Source organism: Mustela lutreola, chromosome 8 (assembly GCF_030435805.1).
Source record: "Mustela lutreola isolate mMusLut2 chromosome 8, mMusLut2.pri, whole genome shotgun sequence".
NCBI lineage: Eukaryota > Metazoa > Chordata > Mammalia > Carnivora > Mustelidae > Mustela > Mustela lutreola.
In genome coordinates this window covers 145,941,207-145,960,747 of record NC_081297.1, presented here as the reverse complement: position 1 = coordinate 145,960,747, position 19,541 = coordinate 145,941,207, and the positions used below count along the sequence as shown (strand labels likewise).

General features: G+C 51.8%; 1 protein-coding gene and 1 long non-coding RNA gene across 5 annotated transcripts in view; one reads left to right on the top strand and one right to left on the bottom strand.

The window, feature by feature from the left end:
• Positions 1 to 19,541, top strand: part of SCUBE1 (signal peptide, CUB domain and EGF like domain containing 1) — a 133,664-nt gene that overhangs the window by 19,188 nt on the left and 94,935 nt on the right. For 2 of the 3 annotated variants that reach the window (XM_059187197.1, XM_059187196.1), the window contains exon 3: positions 2,299 to 2,427. In XM_059187197.1, coding sequence (XP_059043180.1) covers positions 2,299 to 2,427 — 129 coding nt within the window. Of the gene's footprint in view, positions 1 to 1,236; positions 1,458 to 2,298; positions 2,428 to 19,541 lie in introns of those variants that run through there. The other variant, XM_059187198.1, reaches the window with a different exon arrangement.
• On the bottom strand, positions 3,231 to 18,531 carry LOC131839588 (uncharacterized). Of its 2 annotated transcripts, none has more exons than XR_009357003.1 (3): positions 17,842 to 18,531; positions 10,322 to 13,446; positions 3,231 to 4,058 (listed from the first exon to the last, which is right to left on the bottom strand). It is a non-coding gene; the product is annotated as an uncharacterized LOC131839588 (long non-coding RNA). The 2 variants fall into 2 exon arrangements; XR_009357004.1 differs by lacking the exon at positions 3,231 to 4,058 and having other exon boundaries at positions 9,382 to 11,495; positions 12,223 to 13,446; positions 17,842 to 18,516.

Below are 19,541 nucleotides of genomic sequence, written 5' to 3'. Positions count from 1 at the left end.
ACTCCATTTCTGTGGAGGGGTGGAAGGATAACAATATTCACAGGGACAAGGAACCCAAGTCAAGCCAAGGCTGATGAATTAAAGTCGGGCCATGTTTCCTTTGGAGTGTCTGGGAGATTCGGGGGTGGGAAGCAGGAAGCAGTCAGATTGGTTTATCTGGGGCTGTGGCAAAAAGGTCAGGGCTGCAGAGAATGAGAAGTAATCAATAGCTCAGTCTTCTTACGCCTGTGTGCCCTTTCAAACATAAAATCTTATATCCCCCTTCGATGTTATTTAAAATGTCTGGGGCTCCTGGGTGGCTCAGTCGTTAAGTGTCTGCCTTTGGCTCAGATCATGATCCCAGCATCCTGGGATCCAGCCGACCTCGGGCTCAGCCTCGGGCTCCCTGCTCCACGGGAAGCCTGCTTCTCCCTCTCTGACTCCACCTGCTTGTGTTCCCTCTCCCGCAGTCTCCCTTTGTCAAATAAACAAAATCTTTAAAAAATGATAAAATAATAAAAAATAAAATGTCTCAATATTAAATCTGATTAAAAACCATTCAAAGGACTTGCAGAGCTGAGCCAGCTTCCCAGCTGATGCTGATGACCGCTGCAGTTGGGCTGGGCCGAAGCTTCTGTCTCTTTCCTTCGGAGGTTCGGGCTACTTTGTTTTCCCCTCGTCATGGCTGGAAGGGTGGGCACAAGAAGCGGACTGCACAGCCCAGGCTCTGTTTTCTGGCATTTTCGTGCTGCCCTTTTCACTGAAGTTATCCCCTCTACTGGCAGGCAGATAGCTGAACAGTGCTTGGTCACCTCTGGAGTTAGGGAGCTCACCACCTCCTGAGTGAGCAGTTTTCCAATGGACATTCCTACCTGCGACTCTAATTGGCCCCCCATGGCTTTCCTCCACTGCGTGTAGCTCTGGCTCAGGACCAGCATGGAGGGAGCTTGCAGCTGGGTGTCTTGCAGCTTGCAGCTGACTATCCTTCCATTTACCAAATCACCTATTATTCACTGGTCCAGGGCCAGCTCCTAGGGCCTTTAAGGGAGCAGCCAGGCTTGCCTTCGGTGCCCTCTCTTCTTCCGGCCAGCACTCGTAGCTGCAACAGGGCTTCAAACCTCCCTCTTTGACCCTGGAGGGGAGGGACAAGTTGTTCCTGTGAGGCACTTCCGGTTGTGCTCAGTTCGACACTTCCGGTTCCGCCAACCACGATACTTCCGGTTCCCCCAGGTGGGCACTTCCGCTTCCTCTTCGCTGCCTCCACGGGTTTTCTGTGGAGGTCAGGGCCGGTGTGTGCTGAGACAGCGCGCCCCGGGAGCGGTTGGGCCGGGGTTACCGAGGTCCACAGGCCAAGCTGGTGGTTCCCCTTGGGCCTCCGGCGTCCCTGGCTCGCTGCCGTCAGAGATGCGGCGGCTTGGGTCCCCAGGAGCTCCCAAGCCAGACTGTCTTGCTCGAATCCCACTCGTACCACTTCCCAGGTGTGTGACCGTTGGGCGGGGGTCTGGCCTCCCTGGGCCCGGCTTTCTTCAGTGCCCGTGTGAAGCTGGAGGGAGGGTGACGGTGCCCACCTCCCTGAGCTCCTGCGGGCTGTGAGGAGAGAATGACAGACGGGATTGCCCGGGACTTGGGCACAGAAGCCGCTCGTTGGGTGTCGTGCGTTCCTATTACTCTCCGAGGTCTCCAATTCTCTGGAGCTCCAGAACGGATAGCCCTTTAACCCCTGATGGGAAATGTGGAAAAAAGGCTTAAAACAGCAAAAAGAGTGACCTTTACAAAGGCTACTGGCCATTGTTGAGAGACAGAAGCCTTTGTTATAACAAGGATTCTGGAGCCCTAGAAGTTCGGGCTTTAGGCGCGGCTGTGGAAGGAAACTGGGCGGAGTCTGTGCGTTTCTCTCTCGTTCCAGAGGTTACATTTCTCGGTGGCGTGCAAGGTTGATTTGACTCAGTACTCCGCACTGGGCAGTCCTGAGCTCTCCATCTCTGGGAGGCTTTCACATGAGCTGAAGAGAGCCGGTTCCAGGGTCCCCGCATGCTGTTGTCTAGAGGCTCTTGAGGGAGGCAGAGCTGGGGGTGAATTCTTGCCGAATTCTCTGTGGTGAGGGCGTCCCGTGCTGCCCCCTGAGGAGGGGGCCGGCCTTAGTCCAAAGCCGGGCTCTTCCTCTTTGCCATCTTTGGGGCCCCAGCACCCAGCAAGGACTTCAGCAGAGACCTACTGAGTCCTCCCCGAACTGTTCACACCCTGGTGGCTTCAGTGATAGCGGGGAGAGGGGACCCCCCGGCCCTTTCTCTGAATGCTCTCCCGGCCCTCGTTTTGCAGACATCGACGAGTGTGAGAATGACTACTACAACGGGGGCTGCGTGCACGAGTGCATCAACATCCCAGGAAACTACAGGTGCACCTGCTTTGACGGCTTCATGCTGGCCCATGATGGACACAACTGCCTGGGTGAGTGACACAGCCGTGCCCGGCTCGCTGAGCACGCCCTGCCTGTCCCTCAGCTCCAGCCTACAGTGCGGGGGCGGTGGGAAGCCTCGCCCTCCTCTGGTTCCTTGTGTTACTTTGCTGGGGCCTCCGGCACACAGCGGCACAGATTGGTCGGCTTCCACAACAGGAATTTATTTTCTTTCAGTTCTGGAGGCTAGAAGGCCGAGGGCCAGATGTTGGCAGGTGTGGTTTTTCTGAGGCCTCTCTCCTTGGCTCACAGATGGCCACCCTCTTGCTATGTGTTCATGTTGTACTCCAATCTGGGTGTACCTAGAGCTGGTTTATCGTGCGCTCTCTTTCTTTCTGCCTCTCTGTGTGTGTCCTCGGCTCCTTTTCTTATAAGGACACCTGTCTTATTGAAATGGGGCCCCTCCTAAGAACCCGTTTTTAACCCAGTTACCACTTGAAAGGCCCTGTGTCCAGGTAAAACACATTCTGAGGTCCTGGGGTCAGGGCTTCAACATCTGGATTTGGGGAACACAATGACCCATCACAAGGATTCTCATCTACCTCTAGATTCTCATGGCTCAAGTACATAGATTTAAGCCAGCTGTATGGAATTTAGAAGAGTAATGTAAGCTTTGCTGGACTGAATTGGGAACGTGTAGGAGAAGAAGGAGAGATTAGAAAGCAGCGTTGTTGTGCTGGTGTGTCTCCTCGCAGCCCTCCCTGCCCCCAGATGTGGTTTCCTGTGGGGGCAATCGGTGGCCCCCATCACACGCCCCCCAGATATCCTCCACCCCAGCCCCACCCTGGCCCCCGTTATCACCATTTTGCCAGTTGTCTCATGGTGTGAGAAGTGACTCCTGCGAGCTGCTGTAACGATGTGACAAACTCAGTGGCCCAAACAATGGACATTTATTCTCTCCCAGGCTGGAGGCAAGATGTCTGTAGTCAGGCCGTCGGCAGGGTTGGTTCCTTCAGAGGGCTTCCAGGGAGGATCTGCTCCGGGCCTCTCGCCTGGCTTCTGCTAAGTTCCGGCATTCTCTGCTTGTAGATCATTGTCTCCCCGTGCTTTTACGTGGCCTTTGCTCCGTGCACATCTGTCTCTGTGTCCCAATTCCCCTCTTCTAGAAGGACACAGTCCTAGGCTTGTGACCCCTCTGCAAAGACCCTATCTCCAACAGAGGTTACAGGTTCACAGGGACTGGTTCTTAGGACTTCAGCATCTTAGGGGGGCATAATTCGTAACAGAGGTGGTTTGCCATCTGCAGCCGGAGAACCATCTCATGGCAGAGAGCATGGGGTCTCAAAGCAGCTGTGCCTGTCCCCTAGGCCCTCCTCTGCTGCTGGCTGCTGAGTGACACAGGCCCCAACAGCTAGAGCCAAGGAGGTAAGACTGTGAACTGGGCAGGAGCGTGGCTGTGGATACTTTATTCTTGTCTCAGAGTCTCAGTCCCTTGTTGGTAAAGGGAGAGGATGAAGAGCTGCTTCGTCCTGGGCTCTTGTGAGCAGTGACTGAGACAGTGTCCTGCTGCCGAGAGGCGTGCCTGGCCCGGCATTCCCCTGCTAGTAGCCGTCACTCTGGCCACAACCTCTGAGCCTGCTTCCCTGCTGGAAAGGGGGATGACGATGCTGCCTACTTCACCAGGCTGTGCGCAAGGACAAAATGACACGGCGAGGTGAAGTGACTGGCATTTACCGGGCACAAATCATCAACAAACAGGCATTACTATTACTCTGAGTGACTCAGCTTCCCTTTTGTGGTTGGACATTTAAATTGTTTGTTTATGTTTTTGTTTTATTCCTACCCTCAGAATCCCAAGGTGTGATTCTTGGCAGAAAATTATTTTTTCTTAATTTATTAATTGTTTCCTCTACCCTTTCTTCCCAGAAATGGAATGACTAGGTCAGAGGGTCATTGGGATGTTTTTATGGCTTTCGGGGCAGTACTTTGTGCAAGGGCTCGGCTGACCTCGCCTGTGCCAGCTGGCCTGTGGGTGCCTGGCAGGGCAAGTGCGGCGTCCCGAGTCCTCTGGAACCCGTCCTCCCAGTGGCGCATTAGCTGTAGGTTTCCCTGCTGCTTTTGTTTAGTGGATGTTGGCTCTCAGACAGACTTGTTATGGGAAACAGATCTGTGAACATGTAATTATACCCAAAATAAGGGCTGAAATGAGGTCTGGACAGCAGGCTGTGGGATCCCTGAGGGTTCTGTGAAGAGACGCCCCTGCACTGGGTGAGGTTAGGCTGGAAATGGAGTGGCTCCCCAGGGGGCTTCAAAGAGGAGGTGGCACGGAACAGATTCTGCGAAGGTCAGGGAGCAGCTGGCTGGGACGAGGGCATGCCTGTGCAGAGAGCCACAGGGGGCTCCTGGGGGCTGGGCTCAGGGCGGGAGGCTGGAGTGCCAGGAGGCTACAGCAGTGGGCTGGGCATTTGGTTAGATTGTAAAGATTGGGGCTGTGCCGTAGGACGTTATCTTGTTTAATCCTCCCAAAGCATGAGCCCTGAGTTTTACCAATTTTGCCACTGTTTCAGATGACAGCAGGAGTTCACTTCAGTAACTGATTAGTCTGGGAAGGCAGAGCTGATATCCCCGTGAGATAACAGGTAGTAGCACTCAGTGGTCCAGATGACAGGCCTTGGGAACTGCCCGTTCTGGGCTCAGGTCCTGGCTCTGCCAGCTACCAGCTGTGTGTCGTTTGGCCAGTCACTTCACCTCTGTGCCTCAGTTTCCTCACCTGTAAGATGGAATTCATAGTCCCTATCTCATGAGGATTGAATGAGATCCTGGCTCTAGAACATCTAGAGAAGGCCTGGCATCGAGCACTCACAGTGTCATGGGCATTGAGCCTGCTCACCAGCTTTCAGTAAGAAATGCATTGGGCTAGGCCTGTGAAGGCCAGAGCCAGCCATTTGCACTCCCTGCACTGCCTCTGACCCATGGGACTCCCTTTCTCGTCCTAACACTCTTATCTGTGGAGGACCACCCGTTCCTAAATACTCTTGTTCTGGACGATGGCAGGTATATCCAGTGCCTCCCGACTAACGGCAGAGTCTGGGTGGGTTTATTTTTATTTTTAGAACAGATTCTTTTACACTGATTAACTTAAAGAACTGGATAAGACTTCCCCGACCCCCACCTCCGAGCACAGATTGCAACTTCACACGGCTCTCACTCACACATACGGCAGCCAAGAAAAGGCTTTCTCTGTTGCTCCTCTGCTTTTAGCTGAGGGCAGAACCTTCCCGACAGACGTGTTTTTGTTTGGGCTTTTTCCTTCTCAAGACAAAACTAGCTCTAGAGAAGTCAGACCTTGGTTCCAACCATCTCCATCCCACGCTGACCACGTGACCTCCCAGAGCCTCACATCCCTCCTCCATAACAGGTGGTGAGAGATACAGTGCCTGATATGGCATCAGGATAAGTGTTGGCAGAAACATAGAATGATGGAAGAGGAAGCCAGGCTTGGGGTTTGAAGATTTAGGCTCAAGTTCTGGCACAACCACGCATGAGTCAGTGGGTTGGGACCACTTACTCAAACCCTCCAAGCAGGTTCCCCTAACTGTAATCCTGGTCTCAGAGGGGTGCCGTGACAGTTAAATTAAAAAGCAGGTCTGGAGAGCTGCATGTACAGATGTCACATTTTGCACAGGTGCTGGGTACTGTCATCATGTTGTCATGGAGGTTTCAAGCAGGCAGCCTGCCATCCTCCTGCAGCCTGCAGACACATTTGTCCTCCGGTGTTTTTGTAATCATCACTGTCACTGTCATCTCATTAAATGATTTGTCAACATTTAAAAATCAAGGGATGTCACAGAACAGATCACATTCTAGGCCACAAAAGCAGTCTCAACAAATTCTAATAAAGATCAAAGACATACACACATCTTTTCTGACCACAATGCTATGAAACTAGAAGTCAACCCCAAAAGACCACAAATACATGGAGATTAAGTAAAATGCTACTATACAATGAATGGGTCACCCAGAAAATAAACAGAGAAATAAAAAAGTACATGGAATCATGTGAATGAAAACTCAATGGTTCAAAGTCTCTGGGATACAACCAAAGCAGTTCTAAGAGGGAAGTTTATAGCACTACCCGTCTCCCTCAAGAAGCAAGAAAAATCTCAAATAAATAACCTAACCTTATAATTAAAAGAGCTAGGGAAAGGACAGCAAACAAAACCCAAAACTAGCAGAAGGAAGGAAATAATAAAGACCAAAGCAAAAATAAATAAAATAAACAAGCAAAACCTATAGAATGGATCAATGAAAGCAGGAGCTAGTTCTTTGAAAACATAATAAAGTTGATAAACCTATAGCCAGACTTAGCAAAAAAAGGAGAAAGGACTCAAATAAATGAAATCATAAATGAGAGAAGAGAAACAATAACACATACCACAGAATACAAACAATTATAAGAGAATAGTATGAAAACTTACATGTCAACAAATGGATAACCTGGAAGAAATGGACAAATTCCCAGAAACCTATAAAGTACCAAAACTGAAACAAGAAGAAATAGAAAATGTGAACAGACCCACTACCAGCAATGAAATTGAATCAGTAATCAAAAAACCACCAACAGACAAAAGTCCAGGATGAGGTGGCTTCACAGGCGAATTCTACCAAACTTGTAAAGAAGATAAAGAATACCTGTTCTTCTCAAACTGTCCCAAAAAGTAGAAGAGAATGCTGTGAGGCCAGCATTACACTGAAACCAGAATCAGATAAATGCACCACAAAAAAGGAGACCTGTAGGCCAGTATCTCTGAAGCATATAAATGCAAAAATCCTCATCAAACTACTAGCAAACCAAATCCAACAGTACATTAAAAAATACATCAATCACCGTGATCCAGTGGGATTTATTCGCAAGATGCAAGGGTGGTTTACTATTCACAAATCAACCAACCTGATGCATCACATCAATAAGAGAAAGTATAAGAATCTTATGATCATTTCAATAGACACAAAAAAACATTCGACAAAGTATAACATCCATTCGTGATAAAATCCCTCCACAAAGTTTTAGAGGGAACATATTTCAACATCATAAAGGCCATGTATGAAAAACCCACAGCTAACATCATTCTCAGTGGGAAGAAGAGGGAGCCTTTCCCCTGAGATCAGGAATAAAACAAGGATGTCCACTCTCACCACTTTTATTCCACATAGTACTGGAAATCCTAGCCACAGCAATCAGACAACAAAAAGAAATAAAAGGAATCCAAACTGGTAAAGAAGAGGTAAAACTCTAAATATTTGCAGATGACATGATTCTCTATGTAGAAAACTACCAAAAAACTGTTAGAAACTGATAAATGAACTCCGTCAAGCCACAGGATACAGAATCAATCTACAGAAATCTGTTGCACTTCTATACACCAACAATGAAGCAGCAAAAAGAGAAATTAAAGAAGCAATCCCATTTACAATTTCTCCAAAAATAATAAGATATCTAGGAATAAACCTAACCAAAGAGGTGAAAAACCTGTACTCTGAAAACCATAAAACACTGATGAAAGAAAATGAAGCCAACACAAAGAGATGGAAAGACATCCCATGCTCGTGAGTTGGAAGAACAAACATTGTCAAAATGTCTATACTACCTAAAGCAATCTACAGATTTAATGCAGTCCCTGTTGGAATACCAACAGCATTTTTCACAGAATTAGAACAGACAATCCTAAAATTTGTATGGAATCACAAAAGACCCCTAATAGCCAAAGCAATCTTGAACAAGAGAAGCAAAGCTGGAGGCATCACAATTCCAGACTTCAAGTTCTATTACAAAGCTGTGGTAATCAAAACAGAATGGTACCAGCACAAAAATAGACACATCGATCGATGGAACAGAATAAGAAAACCAGAAACAAATCCATAGTTATCTGGTCAATTAATCTGTGACAAAGCAGGAAAGAATATCCAATGGGGGGAAAATGGTGCTGGGAAAACTGGACAGCTACATGTAAAAAAAAAAAAAAAAAATGGAACCAGAGCACTTTCTTACATTATACACAAAAATAAATACAAAATGCATTAAAGACCTAAATGTGAGAACTGAAATTATAAAACTCCTAGAAAAGCACATGTAATGATTTCTCTGGCATCAGAGAAATCTGATGGGTAGGTCCCCTCAGGCAAGGGAAACAAAAGCAAAAATAAACTGTTGGGACTACATCAAAATAAAAAGCTTCTGCATGATGAAGATAACAATCAACAAGACTAAAAGGCTTCCTACGGAATGAGAGGAGTTCTTTGCAAATGGCATATCTGATAAAGGGTTAGTGTCCAAAATATATAAAGAGCTGATACAATTCAACACCCAAACCCCAAATAATCCAGTTTAATAATGGGCAGAAGATATGGATAGACATTTTTCCAAAGAAGACATACAGATGGTCAACAGACACATGAAAAGATGCCCCACATCATCACTCATCATCAGGGAAATGCAAACCAAAATCACAATTAGGCATCACCTCACACCTCTCACAATGGCTAAAATCAACAACATGAGAAACAACAGTTGTTGGCGAGGCTGTGGAGAAAGGAGAACCCTCGTGCACTGTAGGTGGGAAGGCAGACTGGTGCAGCCACCGTGGAAAACACTATGGAGGGTACTCAGAGAGTTAAAAATAGAACTACACTCTGGTCCAACAATCAGACTACTGGGTATTTAGCCAAAGAATATGAAGGCACTAATGTTTATGGCACCTCCATGTTTATAGCCGCATTGTTTGCAATAGACCAGAGATGGAAGCAACCCAAGTGTACATCAACTGATGAACGGATAAAGAAGCCATTAATAAGAATGAAGTCTTGCCGTTTGCAATAACATAAATGGAGCCAGAGTATCATGCTGAGTGCAATAAGCCAGTCAGAGATGGACAAATACCATATAATTCCACTTACATGTGGAACTTAAGAAACAAAACAAACAAAGGGAAAAAAGAGGGAGAGAGACAAACCAAGAAACAGACTCTGAATTATAGAGAACAAACTGATGGTTACCAGAGGGCAGGTGGGTGGGGTGGTGGGAGAAACAGATGACAGGGATTAAAGAGTGCATCTGTTGTGATGAGCACCAGGCGATTAAAATAAAAACTTAAAAATAAACAAGTAAATAAAAGTAACTAATAAAAATAACTTGGAAAAAAGCAAGGGATGTCACATAAAAATCAGTATTTCCAGCATTGTTCCCGCTCGGCCACAGTCATCTGACCCCTGAAATTGTGGACCTTGGGCAGGAGTGCAAATGGAGGCCTTCATGGCACATACTTATAGGTAAATATGGTAGAGTGAGAAAGTTCAAAACCAGAATATATTCTGTCTTTTCTGCCTTGACAAATGACCCAGAAGGCTACACTGGAATTTCAAATCTGAGATTCCTTGGAGTTTTGTGTCAGAAAGTGGTTGTGTAGGCAGTGCCCCCTCCCAGTCCTTCTCATGGCTGACTCCATCCTATACCACAGGAGCCTGAAGACCCTCACCTGAATGTTCAAGCTCTGGCCATTTGCTCCCAAACCACTTTTCCTTTCTCCACTGCTTAGTCCTAAGGGTTATCTGTCACTCTGAAAACAGACTTGGGGCCATTTGGACAGGGAATTGTAGGGTCTGAAATACCTCGAATGTGGTCTAGAAGGGTAGGTCTGTGTTCCAGATGCCCATGATCCTCTGCGGGCTCCTTACTCCACAGGGAGGGCTGTAGACCGGAGATAGAGCAGGGACCCCCAAAGTGTAGGGCCCAGGGCAGGGGTACCTCTTGCCCACATCTCAGTGTAGGACTAGGGCAACTGACAGGAGCTGGGCCACAGCCACCTACTTTGGAGGAGGTATGCTTCCTGCTGGCTATAATCCTCACCACGCCCTATTGCTCACCATCAGTAGCTTTAGGCATTTAATTACCTGCTTGGTCTCAGTAGGGATCATGTTCATGCTTCCTGGTGAAGTTTCCAGCACAGGGCCTGCCCCCCTGTGCTCAGTGGCCTTGGGGGCTAATGGAGTTGTTGGAAGATTTTCTGTTCTTGCTGCCTTGTGCAGTCCTGACCATCTCTGGTCCATCACCAGGAGCCCACTCACAGCCCATCACCCATCGGGGACAGTGAAGGCTGTTCACATCTCTTGTTTTTTGGTCTCCAGGAGTCTGGGTCAGGAGTCTTGTCCAGCTGTAACATTCCTCTCTCAACCACTACTGAATTCCTCGGGGATGATGGCTGGACTAAATCCTGATCAGCAGAGTACGAAGAGCATTCTGAGTTAATTAGGAGAAATGAGGCTGATGGCTTCGGGGTTAGTTTCTTGCCTGAGTTTTCACAGTTGGACCTTTTCTTTTGAGCAAAAGAGGTTATTTTCTTATAGAGATGGCTTGCCTGGGAGGGTGGCCAAATCTGTCCTCTGGGGAGCAAAACCCTCTCTCTATTTGACATCTTTATTGAGGAATTTCTCAAATATAACAGAAAATGACACCAGAGGGAATTGAAACCATGATGAGATCCTTGCTCAACCCCAAATGACTGCTTTTAGCATTGTAATTACTTGAAATAGCAGTAGTTCTGTTTGAAAAATATTATTCCAAACTCCATGCAATTGGACATAAGAGCAATATTTAGGCTAATAGAATAAGATTTTTTTTCATCTTAAATTAAAACCAGCAGTGGATAATTTTTTCCCGTCTCCACAAAGCAAGGGTCCTTTTTCTCTAAAGCCATTAGTTCACTTAGCCAGATGTTTTCTTCGACCCCAGTCTTTACCTTGACTTACTGAAAAATATGTTTCTCAAGTTGCTCACGGTTTGAATTTTGAACTTGCTTCTCAGCACTTTTTCCCCCCATGAAGAGAAGTCATCTGTAGCCAGGTCCCACAGAGAAGTTGTTTTATTAACAAGATGGCTACTTTCCTGTTAATGCTCATTGAGCACCTACTGTGTGCCCACCCTTGTGCTAGGTGGGCAGTTCTACTTGGGTGAGATGAGGGAGCCAGGCTGGAGTTTGTGCCACACGCCCAGAGTTGTACAAGACGCTGTGTTCACGTTCCCTCAGTCAGTCCTCACGGTGTCCACAGGCAGAAGCCATTCATGACCCTTTTTTATGAATGAGGAAACCAAGGCTCAGAGAGGGAGGGTGGCCTGCACGAGACCACCCAGCCAGTAAGTGACAGTGCTGGGACCATTTGCCAGCCCAAGCCTGTGAGTCTCTGACCAAACCCCTGCTCCACAGTGCCCAAACTAGCACCAGCTCGGGAAGGCTGGCCAGGTTCAGGGAAGGGTTGGCTTCCCTCCCTGGGTGTTAGGGACGTACCCCATATGAGCTGGGGAGTCATGGAGGACATCCAGAAATCCCAGCATCTGCCAAGCCAGGCAGGTGGGTGGTGTACCAGGGGCCAAGAGGGAGCCCCTGGCTCCAGAGAGTTCCTCCCAAGGGCACCTCCTCCCCAAAGCCAGTACTGCCTCCCCTGGCCAAGGCAAGAGCCTGCCACCTGTGTAGGAGCTTTGTGTCACCCTGGAACTTCTTTCAGGCTTTGGCCTTACCCCGTGTGACTGCAGAGCCCTGTTCTTCCAGAACTCACTCTCTCATGGCCTCCTAGTGCGTCTGCCCACTGGCTCATGAGGCCCCTCACCAGGGCCCTGTCAGCCTTTCCCCCTTGCTCTCTCCTGGGCCAACCCACTGAGCCACCCAGGCGCCCCACAGATTTGCTTATTTTCTGCCCTCTGGCCCAGCCTTCCTTAAACCCATGGAGTCCTTCTGCACATCCCTGCTGTTCACAGCTGCTCCCAGCAAGGACCCAGTGAGGTCCTTCTTGTCACTCACCTGCCTTTGCACTGGAGTCTTCCATGACCATATTGTATGCACCACTGCTGTGGCTCTCTACTTTCCCCTGATGGCAGAAATTGTCTTCTTCATCCCCTGTCTTCCTCCTGAGAGCCTGGTGCAATGTCTGGCATATCCTAGGCATATGATAAATATTTGGAGAATGAGAAAATAAGCAAGTCTGTGGGGTGCCTGGGTGGCTCAGTGGGTTGAGCCTCTGCCTTCGACTCAGGTCATGACCTCGGGGTCCTGGGATCGAGTCCCTCATTGGCATTCTGCTCGGCGGGGAGCCTGCTTCCCCTCTCTCTCTGCCTATCTCTCTGCCTATTTGTGATCGCTCTCTGTGTGTTAAATAAATAGATTAAAATCTTAAAAAAAAAAAAAAAAGGAAAGAAAGAAAATAAGCAAATCTGTCAAGGTGTCTCATCATCTGGGCACTGTCACTCAGCAGACGGCGCACTGGGCTCAGGGTGAAGATCAGGGGCATCTCTGTCAGGACTCCCGGGAGCATCAGAGAGGCAGAGGTGTTCACGACTGCGAGGACAGGTAGAAGGGCTGTGATAGCAGTGACGCCAAAGCCTTCCACCTCGGGTTTACCTGTTTATTCCAAACAATTCTGCAGGGCGCCTGCCGTGGGCCAGACGCGGTTTCAGGTGGGAAAGAGACCAGGGAGTGTAAGCAAAGCCATCAACAGGCACACACATGTGAACTCCAGCAGCCGGAGGGCGGGGGGACCGTGAACACGCCGACACGTAGCTCAGGAAGGGCAGTGCAGTCAGGGAAGCTCCAGTGGAAAATACTGACACGACGCGATGAAAGATGACGGGGAGAAGGCTGGGGTGCCGGACGGAGCAGCGCTGCGGTCGCTAGTGCTCCAGAAACCACCCCGCCCTCTGCGGCACGAACTGCCATTGAAGTCAGCTTTTGGCCTCCACGGGGCAGGAGTTCAGACGGGGCGCAGCAGGGACGGCTCATCTGCTGCACGGGGTCGGGGCCTCCGCTGGGAAGACGCCCAGGCTGGGGAGGACTTGACAGCAGGCTGGAATCATCTGGAAGCATCTTTGCTGATGTCAGGTGGTTGATGCTGGCTGTTGGCCAGAACGTTCGGGGCAACTTCTCCATGTGGTCTTTCCACACGGGTCGGTGTGGGCTTCCTCATGGCGTGGCCACTGCATCCACGAAGTTTTACGGTCCAGCCTCAAGCCGTTACAAAGCTTCTCCCACCTTTGAGCAGAGGGGACAAGAAGACAGGGCCTCAGTGAGGAGGAGGAAGATACCTCTAGAAAATAATAGGGAGGACCTTCCCTCCAGGCAGAAGGGAGAGGACCAGTGAGGTGGCGACACACTCGGGGAGTCTGAGAGCAGGTCAGTGTGCCTGGAGGCCGAGAGTGAGGGAAAGGGACCAGAGATGAAGTCAGGATGTAGGCAGGGCCTTCCCGGTTCTAGAACGGGGTTGGGATTTAATTCTAAATTAGCTGGGAGCCATGGGAGATTTTAACTAGGAATTGACCTAATCTGATTGACATTTTAACCTAAAGGGATTTGCTTTCTGGCCCCAAATTGGGGATATATTCCAGGGAGGAAGAGGCAGAGACCCCTGTGGTGGTCACGGTCAGGGTCAGAGATGGTGGTGGCTCAGTCCGGAGTGCCAGTGATAGAGGTGAATACAGATGGTTGAATTCAGAATATATCTGAAAGGAGAGCCCACAGGAATTGCTGATGGGTTCAGTGGAAAAGGTAAGAGAAAAAGAAACCAACACCAACTGCTAGGTTATTGCCTGGAGTGCGTGGGTGGCTCAGTGCTGTGGCTTGGGTGGGGAACCTAGGAGCAGGACAGGCTGGAGTGGGAAGGGGCAGACTCGAGAGCCAGTCTGGCCATGTTTCATTTGGGGTGACCGACAGCCATCCCAATGGAAATGGGGTGCCTGTTCAGAAGTTAGTGGAGTCGTCAGGTCTGAGGCAGGGGGATGTGAGAGTCTGGAGCTTCTAGATGGCGGTGAAAGCTGGAATTCCTTAACATCCGTTCCTTTCTTGAAGATTTCACAAGCACCTGCCCTGAGCTCACAACTAGGAGTTAGATGACACAGGCCCAGCCCTCAAGGAGGACGGGGAACCAGCCTGCCCAGCTTTGAATCCTGTTTCCATCGCTTACTCACTTGCTGGGTGACCTTGAGCAAGTAACTTCACTTCCCTGGGCCTCCGAGTCCTCCTCTAGCGTGGGGAGCTACCCGCAGAGCTTATCTGACGGGTGAGGCAGACACTGAGTGAGATCAGCTACGTGAAGCACACACCCAGTGCACGGCCCATTACCTAATTTCACTCATTCCTAGTGTGTAAAGTCAGAGTACTTTGCGAAGACAATAGATGTGCTTTCTGAGCAGGCAAAGATGCCGGGCTGTGCATGAAGCCCCTTGGGGACCACCCCCCCCCCCCGTTCCACACGGTGCTCCTGCCCACCTCTCCTCCCCACCCTCCTGGGGTCAGAAAGCTCTCCCCCTTGTCTCATGTGGATTCGGGCCCCTGCTGTTGACACGGGTCCTGTGGCCCCAGAGCTTCTCATCCCAGCTCTGCCCCATACCCATTTTGTGAGCTTGGATACATGTCACCTATTCCTCTACCAAGTAGCACCATCCTGGTCCGTGCAGGTCAGATGAGGACATGGACGTGCAGGTGACAGTGCAGGCCGCCACGCAGAGGGTTAAGAGGAGAGGGAGAGGCTCTCGGGACACGCTGAGGGGGCCCAGGAGCCCAGCTGCACACGTCGGGGGAAGTCCCGGCGGGCTCTGGCAGCCGGACCGTCCCTGGCAGGATGAAAGGGTCGTGCTGCCTGGGCCCTTTTGAAGGCACCCCTTCTCATGCCAGAGGACAGCTGGAGACAATGTGTTGCTCCTTCAAACCCCTAATGAAGGCTCTAGTTGCCTCTGTTTATTTGTCTTTATACTTCCAACAGCTCAAATGCGTTTCTTGCTGGGAAAAAAATGCCAACCATTTTAATGTAAAACTAAACCACATCGGACAGTCATATACTCACTCCATAAACACCAGTGTTTTCTCAGGTAAACTCCAGAGGTTTTCTTCCTGCTGTCTTTACCTCTGCCCCCACGCCCACTCTCGGCCCCCCTTCAGGCCATGTGCACACCCGCGGCTGGAGGGATTTGCCGTGGAGGCACGAGCCGGGTCAGGCCCGCTTTCCCATCCTGCCCAGGTTTTTACCACTGTTCCTCTGATGGAAATTCTTTGGCCTGAGGAAAAGGAAACCACTGGGCACTTGTGCGTCTTTATAAATGGGCTTCTTGCTTTCCCCAAACCACCACCAGACCAGGGAGATCATGGAGTGGGGGTGGGGAGGGGCTTGATGGAGACCTGGGGCGTTTTCAGGGGTAGAGTGACCTTCAGTGGCCTCACGCCTACAGCCAGCACAGGATGGGGACAGGGAGGGGTGCGGGAGAGCAGAAGGGGCAGGTGGTGCTGGGCGGAAAGGCAGTATACCAAGTCTGGCCCTTTTGGACCACGGACTTGTCTGGGGGCTTTAGAAAACTCCCTGCCTCTCTGTGCCTCAGTTTCCCCATCGGGTGTGAAATGGAAGGATGGGATGTGACCGTGGTTTTCAGATTTCTAGGAGCAGTACCCGTAGTTTCAAGCAGAATCCTGCAGTGGTGCTGCTGCTCAGGCTGAAATGGGAGGCAGGGCTGGAAGGAAGTGAGAGTCCTGCTCTCCGGCAAGTACCCTCCCTCCGCCACCCCTGCCCACTGCTGGAAGACCCCTCGGGTCCTGCAGCGCTGTTTGGAACCCCTAGTGGACTGTGGTGCCAGAGCTCCTCTCTCTTCGGTATCTTGTGACTTGATGAGTTGGTGGCATGGCATGTTCTTGAGGACAGGGGCCAAGCCCTATGCTGTGTCCTCGCCTCTGCCAGACGCGGTCCCTGTCTGCCTCTGTCTTATTTCTCAGAACTGGCATCTCCAGCAGACCAAACAGCTTTCATCCCCCTAAACACACCGCCCTGTCCTGCTCGGCGGCGCCCTTGCCCCGGCTCTTCCTTCTGCCCCAAACCCCTCCCCATGCTGTTTTGGTTGACTGCCCCTCGTCCCTCAGGACTCGGTTCAGGCATCAGCCCCTTCCAAGGGCCTTCTTTAAGTGGCACACTCTTCCGCTGGGTGCCCACAGCCCCCACGCTTGTCACTGGACATCTGAGGTCTCCCTTATGGCCTCAGGAGCTCCAGTGGGGTCAGGCTCTGACATGACTTTGCTCCTTTCGCCTGGCCCAGCACAAGCTCATTTGTGTGATGGAGGGATGGCAGGTGGCTGGGGCATGGGACAGAGTGCCTGATGCCGACCTCCCGGAGGAGCAGCATCTGATAGCGGTGGGCGTGCAAACTGCCACAGGGGACAGAGAGCATCAGCGCCCTCAGAGCTGCAGAGCCCCACTGGGGAGGACTAGCAGCCTGTGTGACGACAGCGCCCCGTGTCCCCAGCCTCATAGCCTCATGCCCGACTCCTGCTAGTCTCCGTTCCAGACCAGGGGTGATGGGGACTTGGCTCCTGGCTCTCTTCCTAGCAGTGTTTTGGGGCTAGCTGTCTGCTCTCTCCCCAGGGATAGGGCTATAGAAATACTGCGAGGTGGTCTTTGTGAAAGCACAGGGGGGCCTGGTCGGCATCCAGAGCGGTGCTGCCCACCTCCTTCCCGCACTCCCTCTGACTGGTTGTTTTGGGCAGGGACTGCATGGTTGCCCTTCCTGTGGGTATGACTGGGCCGAAATCTCTCGTCCCTCCTCCTGTGCCAGCCCCACCATTGACTAAATCTTGATTCGGTGGCTTGAGGAAGAAGTCCCACCCTGTCCCCGGGCAGAGCATGCCAAGTGCTTGAACAGCAGAGAAAAACACCGGGTCTCAGAGGACAGGACAGGCAGGCAGACGCTCTCCATCTCGTTTGCAGTCTGTGTGCCAGGGGCTTGGTGAGAACGCGGAGAAAGAAATAAAAAATAAGTGTCTGGTGAAGACTCTTTAAAAACACCCTACCACCAAATTATGCGTCCCAAACCAGAGATGAGCCGCGTGCCTAAAAGGGGGCGTAGATCAACAAGTGTGAGCGACCCAGAACCTCTAGTCCGGCACCTCCTCTGCCCGCCAGCTCACTTATTTTGGAGCAGCCTGGGCCCTCAACGGGGCTTGGGGTTACCTGGACGTTTGTTGGGCCTTGGCTGCCTCTGGACAGATGTTGCAATGACCCGTCTCCCCCAGCACCAGCCCCTGGCTGTTTGTGGTGGCCATCAGCCAGCCCCATGTATGACCTGCTGCACCAACCCGCCCTGTCACCTACCTCGTACCCACCGCATGTGGCTAGAAATAGACAGGCTGGCGGAGACGCCTAGTGCCCAGCTGGCACACCGGTCTGTGGGCAGAGGGTAGCCATGGCAGCCGCCCAGCAGCTTGGTCGGGGGCTTTAGTCACCTCACAGGCTGCCTTCATGGGGGAGAGGATCCCACAGGCCAACTTGCCCTCCCCTGGCTCAGCCACTGGCCACCAAGAGGTCAGACGCCAGTGCAATCATTTGGGACAAGCTTTCGTGGTGGTCCCCCTGAGTGGGATTTTCTGGGGGCCCCTCTTGCCATTGGAGCTCACCTCCCAAGCCTGGCAGCCGGCCCCTCCTGGTCTGGGCTCTGCCAGCCTGGTCTTGGTTCACGTGTGTATTAAGGCTCAGCTGGGGCACCTCGCAGCCCTGTGCTCCCCTCTGCCTGGAGAGCTGGCTGTCTCTCTTGCCTGTCCTGAGCCTTCCAGGTCGTCCTTCTGCACATCTTCCCCGCCCGTCCAGGGCTCTTGCCTCCCCGCCTCCTTTCAGATTGACGGCAGTCGTAGTCCTTACCACGCAGAGTCGAAAGTTCTGTTTACGTGTCCATCTTCCACATGTGTGACGATTATACAGATATGCTCAGCGAACTCTCTAGGCCAAACAGAAGGTAGCTGCCCAGCTCTGCAGTTTTCCTGTCCCAGCGCTCTTGCCCAGTACCGTCCGCACACCACTCTGACGCGGTGTGCTCACGGGCACGCACTCAGGTTTGCACGCTGCTTTCCCGGGGTTCTGCTGACCCGTAATCATCTGGCCAAGACGTGGGACTAGAATCAGAGCCCAGGACAGGAGAGCCGGCAGCCTGCGAGTGAGCGCTGCTGCTGCTGGGCGGGTGGGCTGGTTTAGAAACGCCGGGAGGGATGTTGCGTGACCACTGGAACAGCTGATGCCCCTCAAGTGCCCTTATCTGCCAGGTCAAGGGGTCCGGAGATGATTTCCATGGGATGTCTGGCCTCAAGGAGCTCTAGGCTGTGTGCAGGAATGTTTCCAGAGTGCTGTCCCCGATGTAATTAATACCACACCCAGCACAGGGGACAGCTCGTCTACCAGGAATGGCTGAGAGGTCACCAGGCGGGGGTGGAGATGGGGAAAAGGGAGGAAGGAACAGCTTGTGCAAAGCCTAGAGAAGCTCAGCCAGGTAGGAGAGGGGACTCAGGAGAAGAGGGAGATGGATCCACAGGGGTTTCTGCCGGCTAGATGCCCTCCGGGCCTGAGGCGTGGAGCTGTGTCCCTGCAGATGCACGCGTGTCGGGGGTGATGGTTGGCCACGTGGTGGGTACAGCGTCAACTCAAGCCTGGCCCCCAGCCCCCTTCCACAGCCGCCAGGGCCCCGCCTGCTGCTCCAGCCTCGCTGCGCACACACATATGCACACGCACGCTTGCACACGCCTGCGTCCACCCCCGAACCCACCTTTCCCCGCCCTGGTCCTCATGTGGCTGAGGGAGGGGCTCCCCTACACCTCAGTGTGGCCTCACGAGCCTTCTCACACACAGCCCTCAGAGACCCCAGTCAGTGGTTCACCTGCACCGATCTCCCCTCCTCTCTGCCCCACTGGCCGGACCGCTCCCTGCGGGCAGGCCTTGACCACATGTTCGCCGTGTCCTTATTGAGAGAGAGCGCGCACACGGACAGACTGGTGTGGCTGCGCACCCGCGGGCCTCTGCGGGCAGCAAGGGCGCGAGAAAGTGATTTCAGCAAAGGCAGCGGCCAGCACAGGCACACTGCGCGGGGGCAGACCTCGCAGATGAAGGCGGTCCAGCTAGGAGTGGTGAGAGGGGAAAAGCTGTCAGTCTTTGGCCTGGGACCCTCCCTCGGGGAACCCATCCGAAGAAGAGAATCCTCCTACGGAAGGGGCTGCGGCTGCCCTGTGTCCCTCATGGGGACTTTAATTAACAGAGCGGAATAGAGACGAGTGCCCCGAGGGCCGGGGCAGGGGGTCCCCTTTCCCCTGGACCAGCAGTAGGTGAGAAGGGC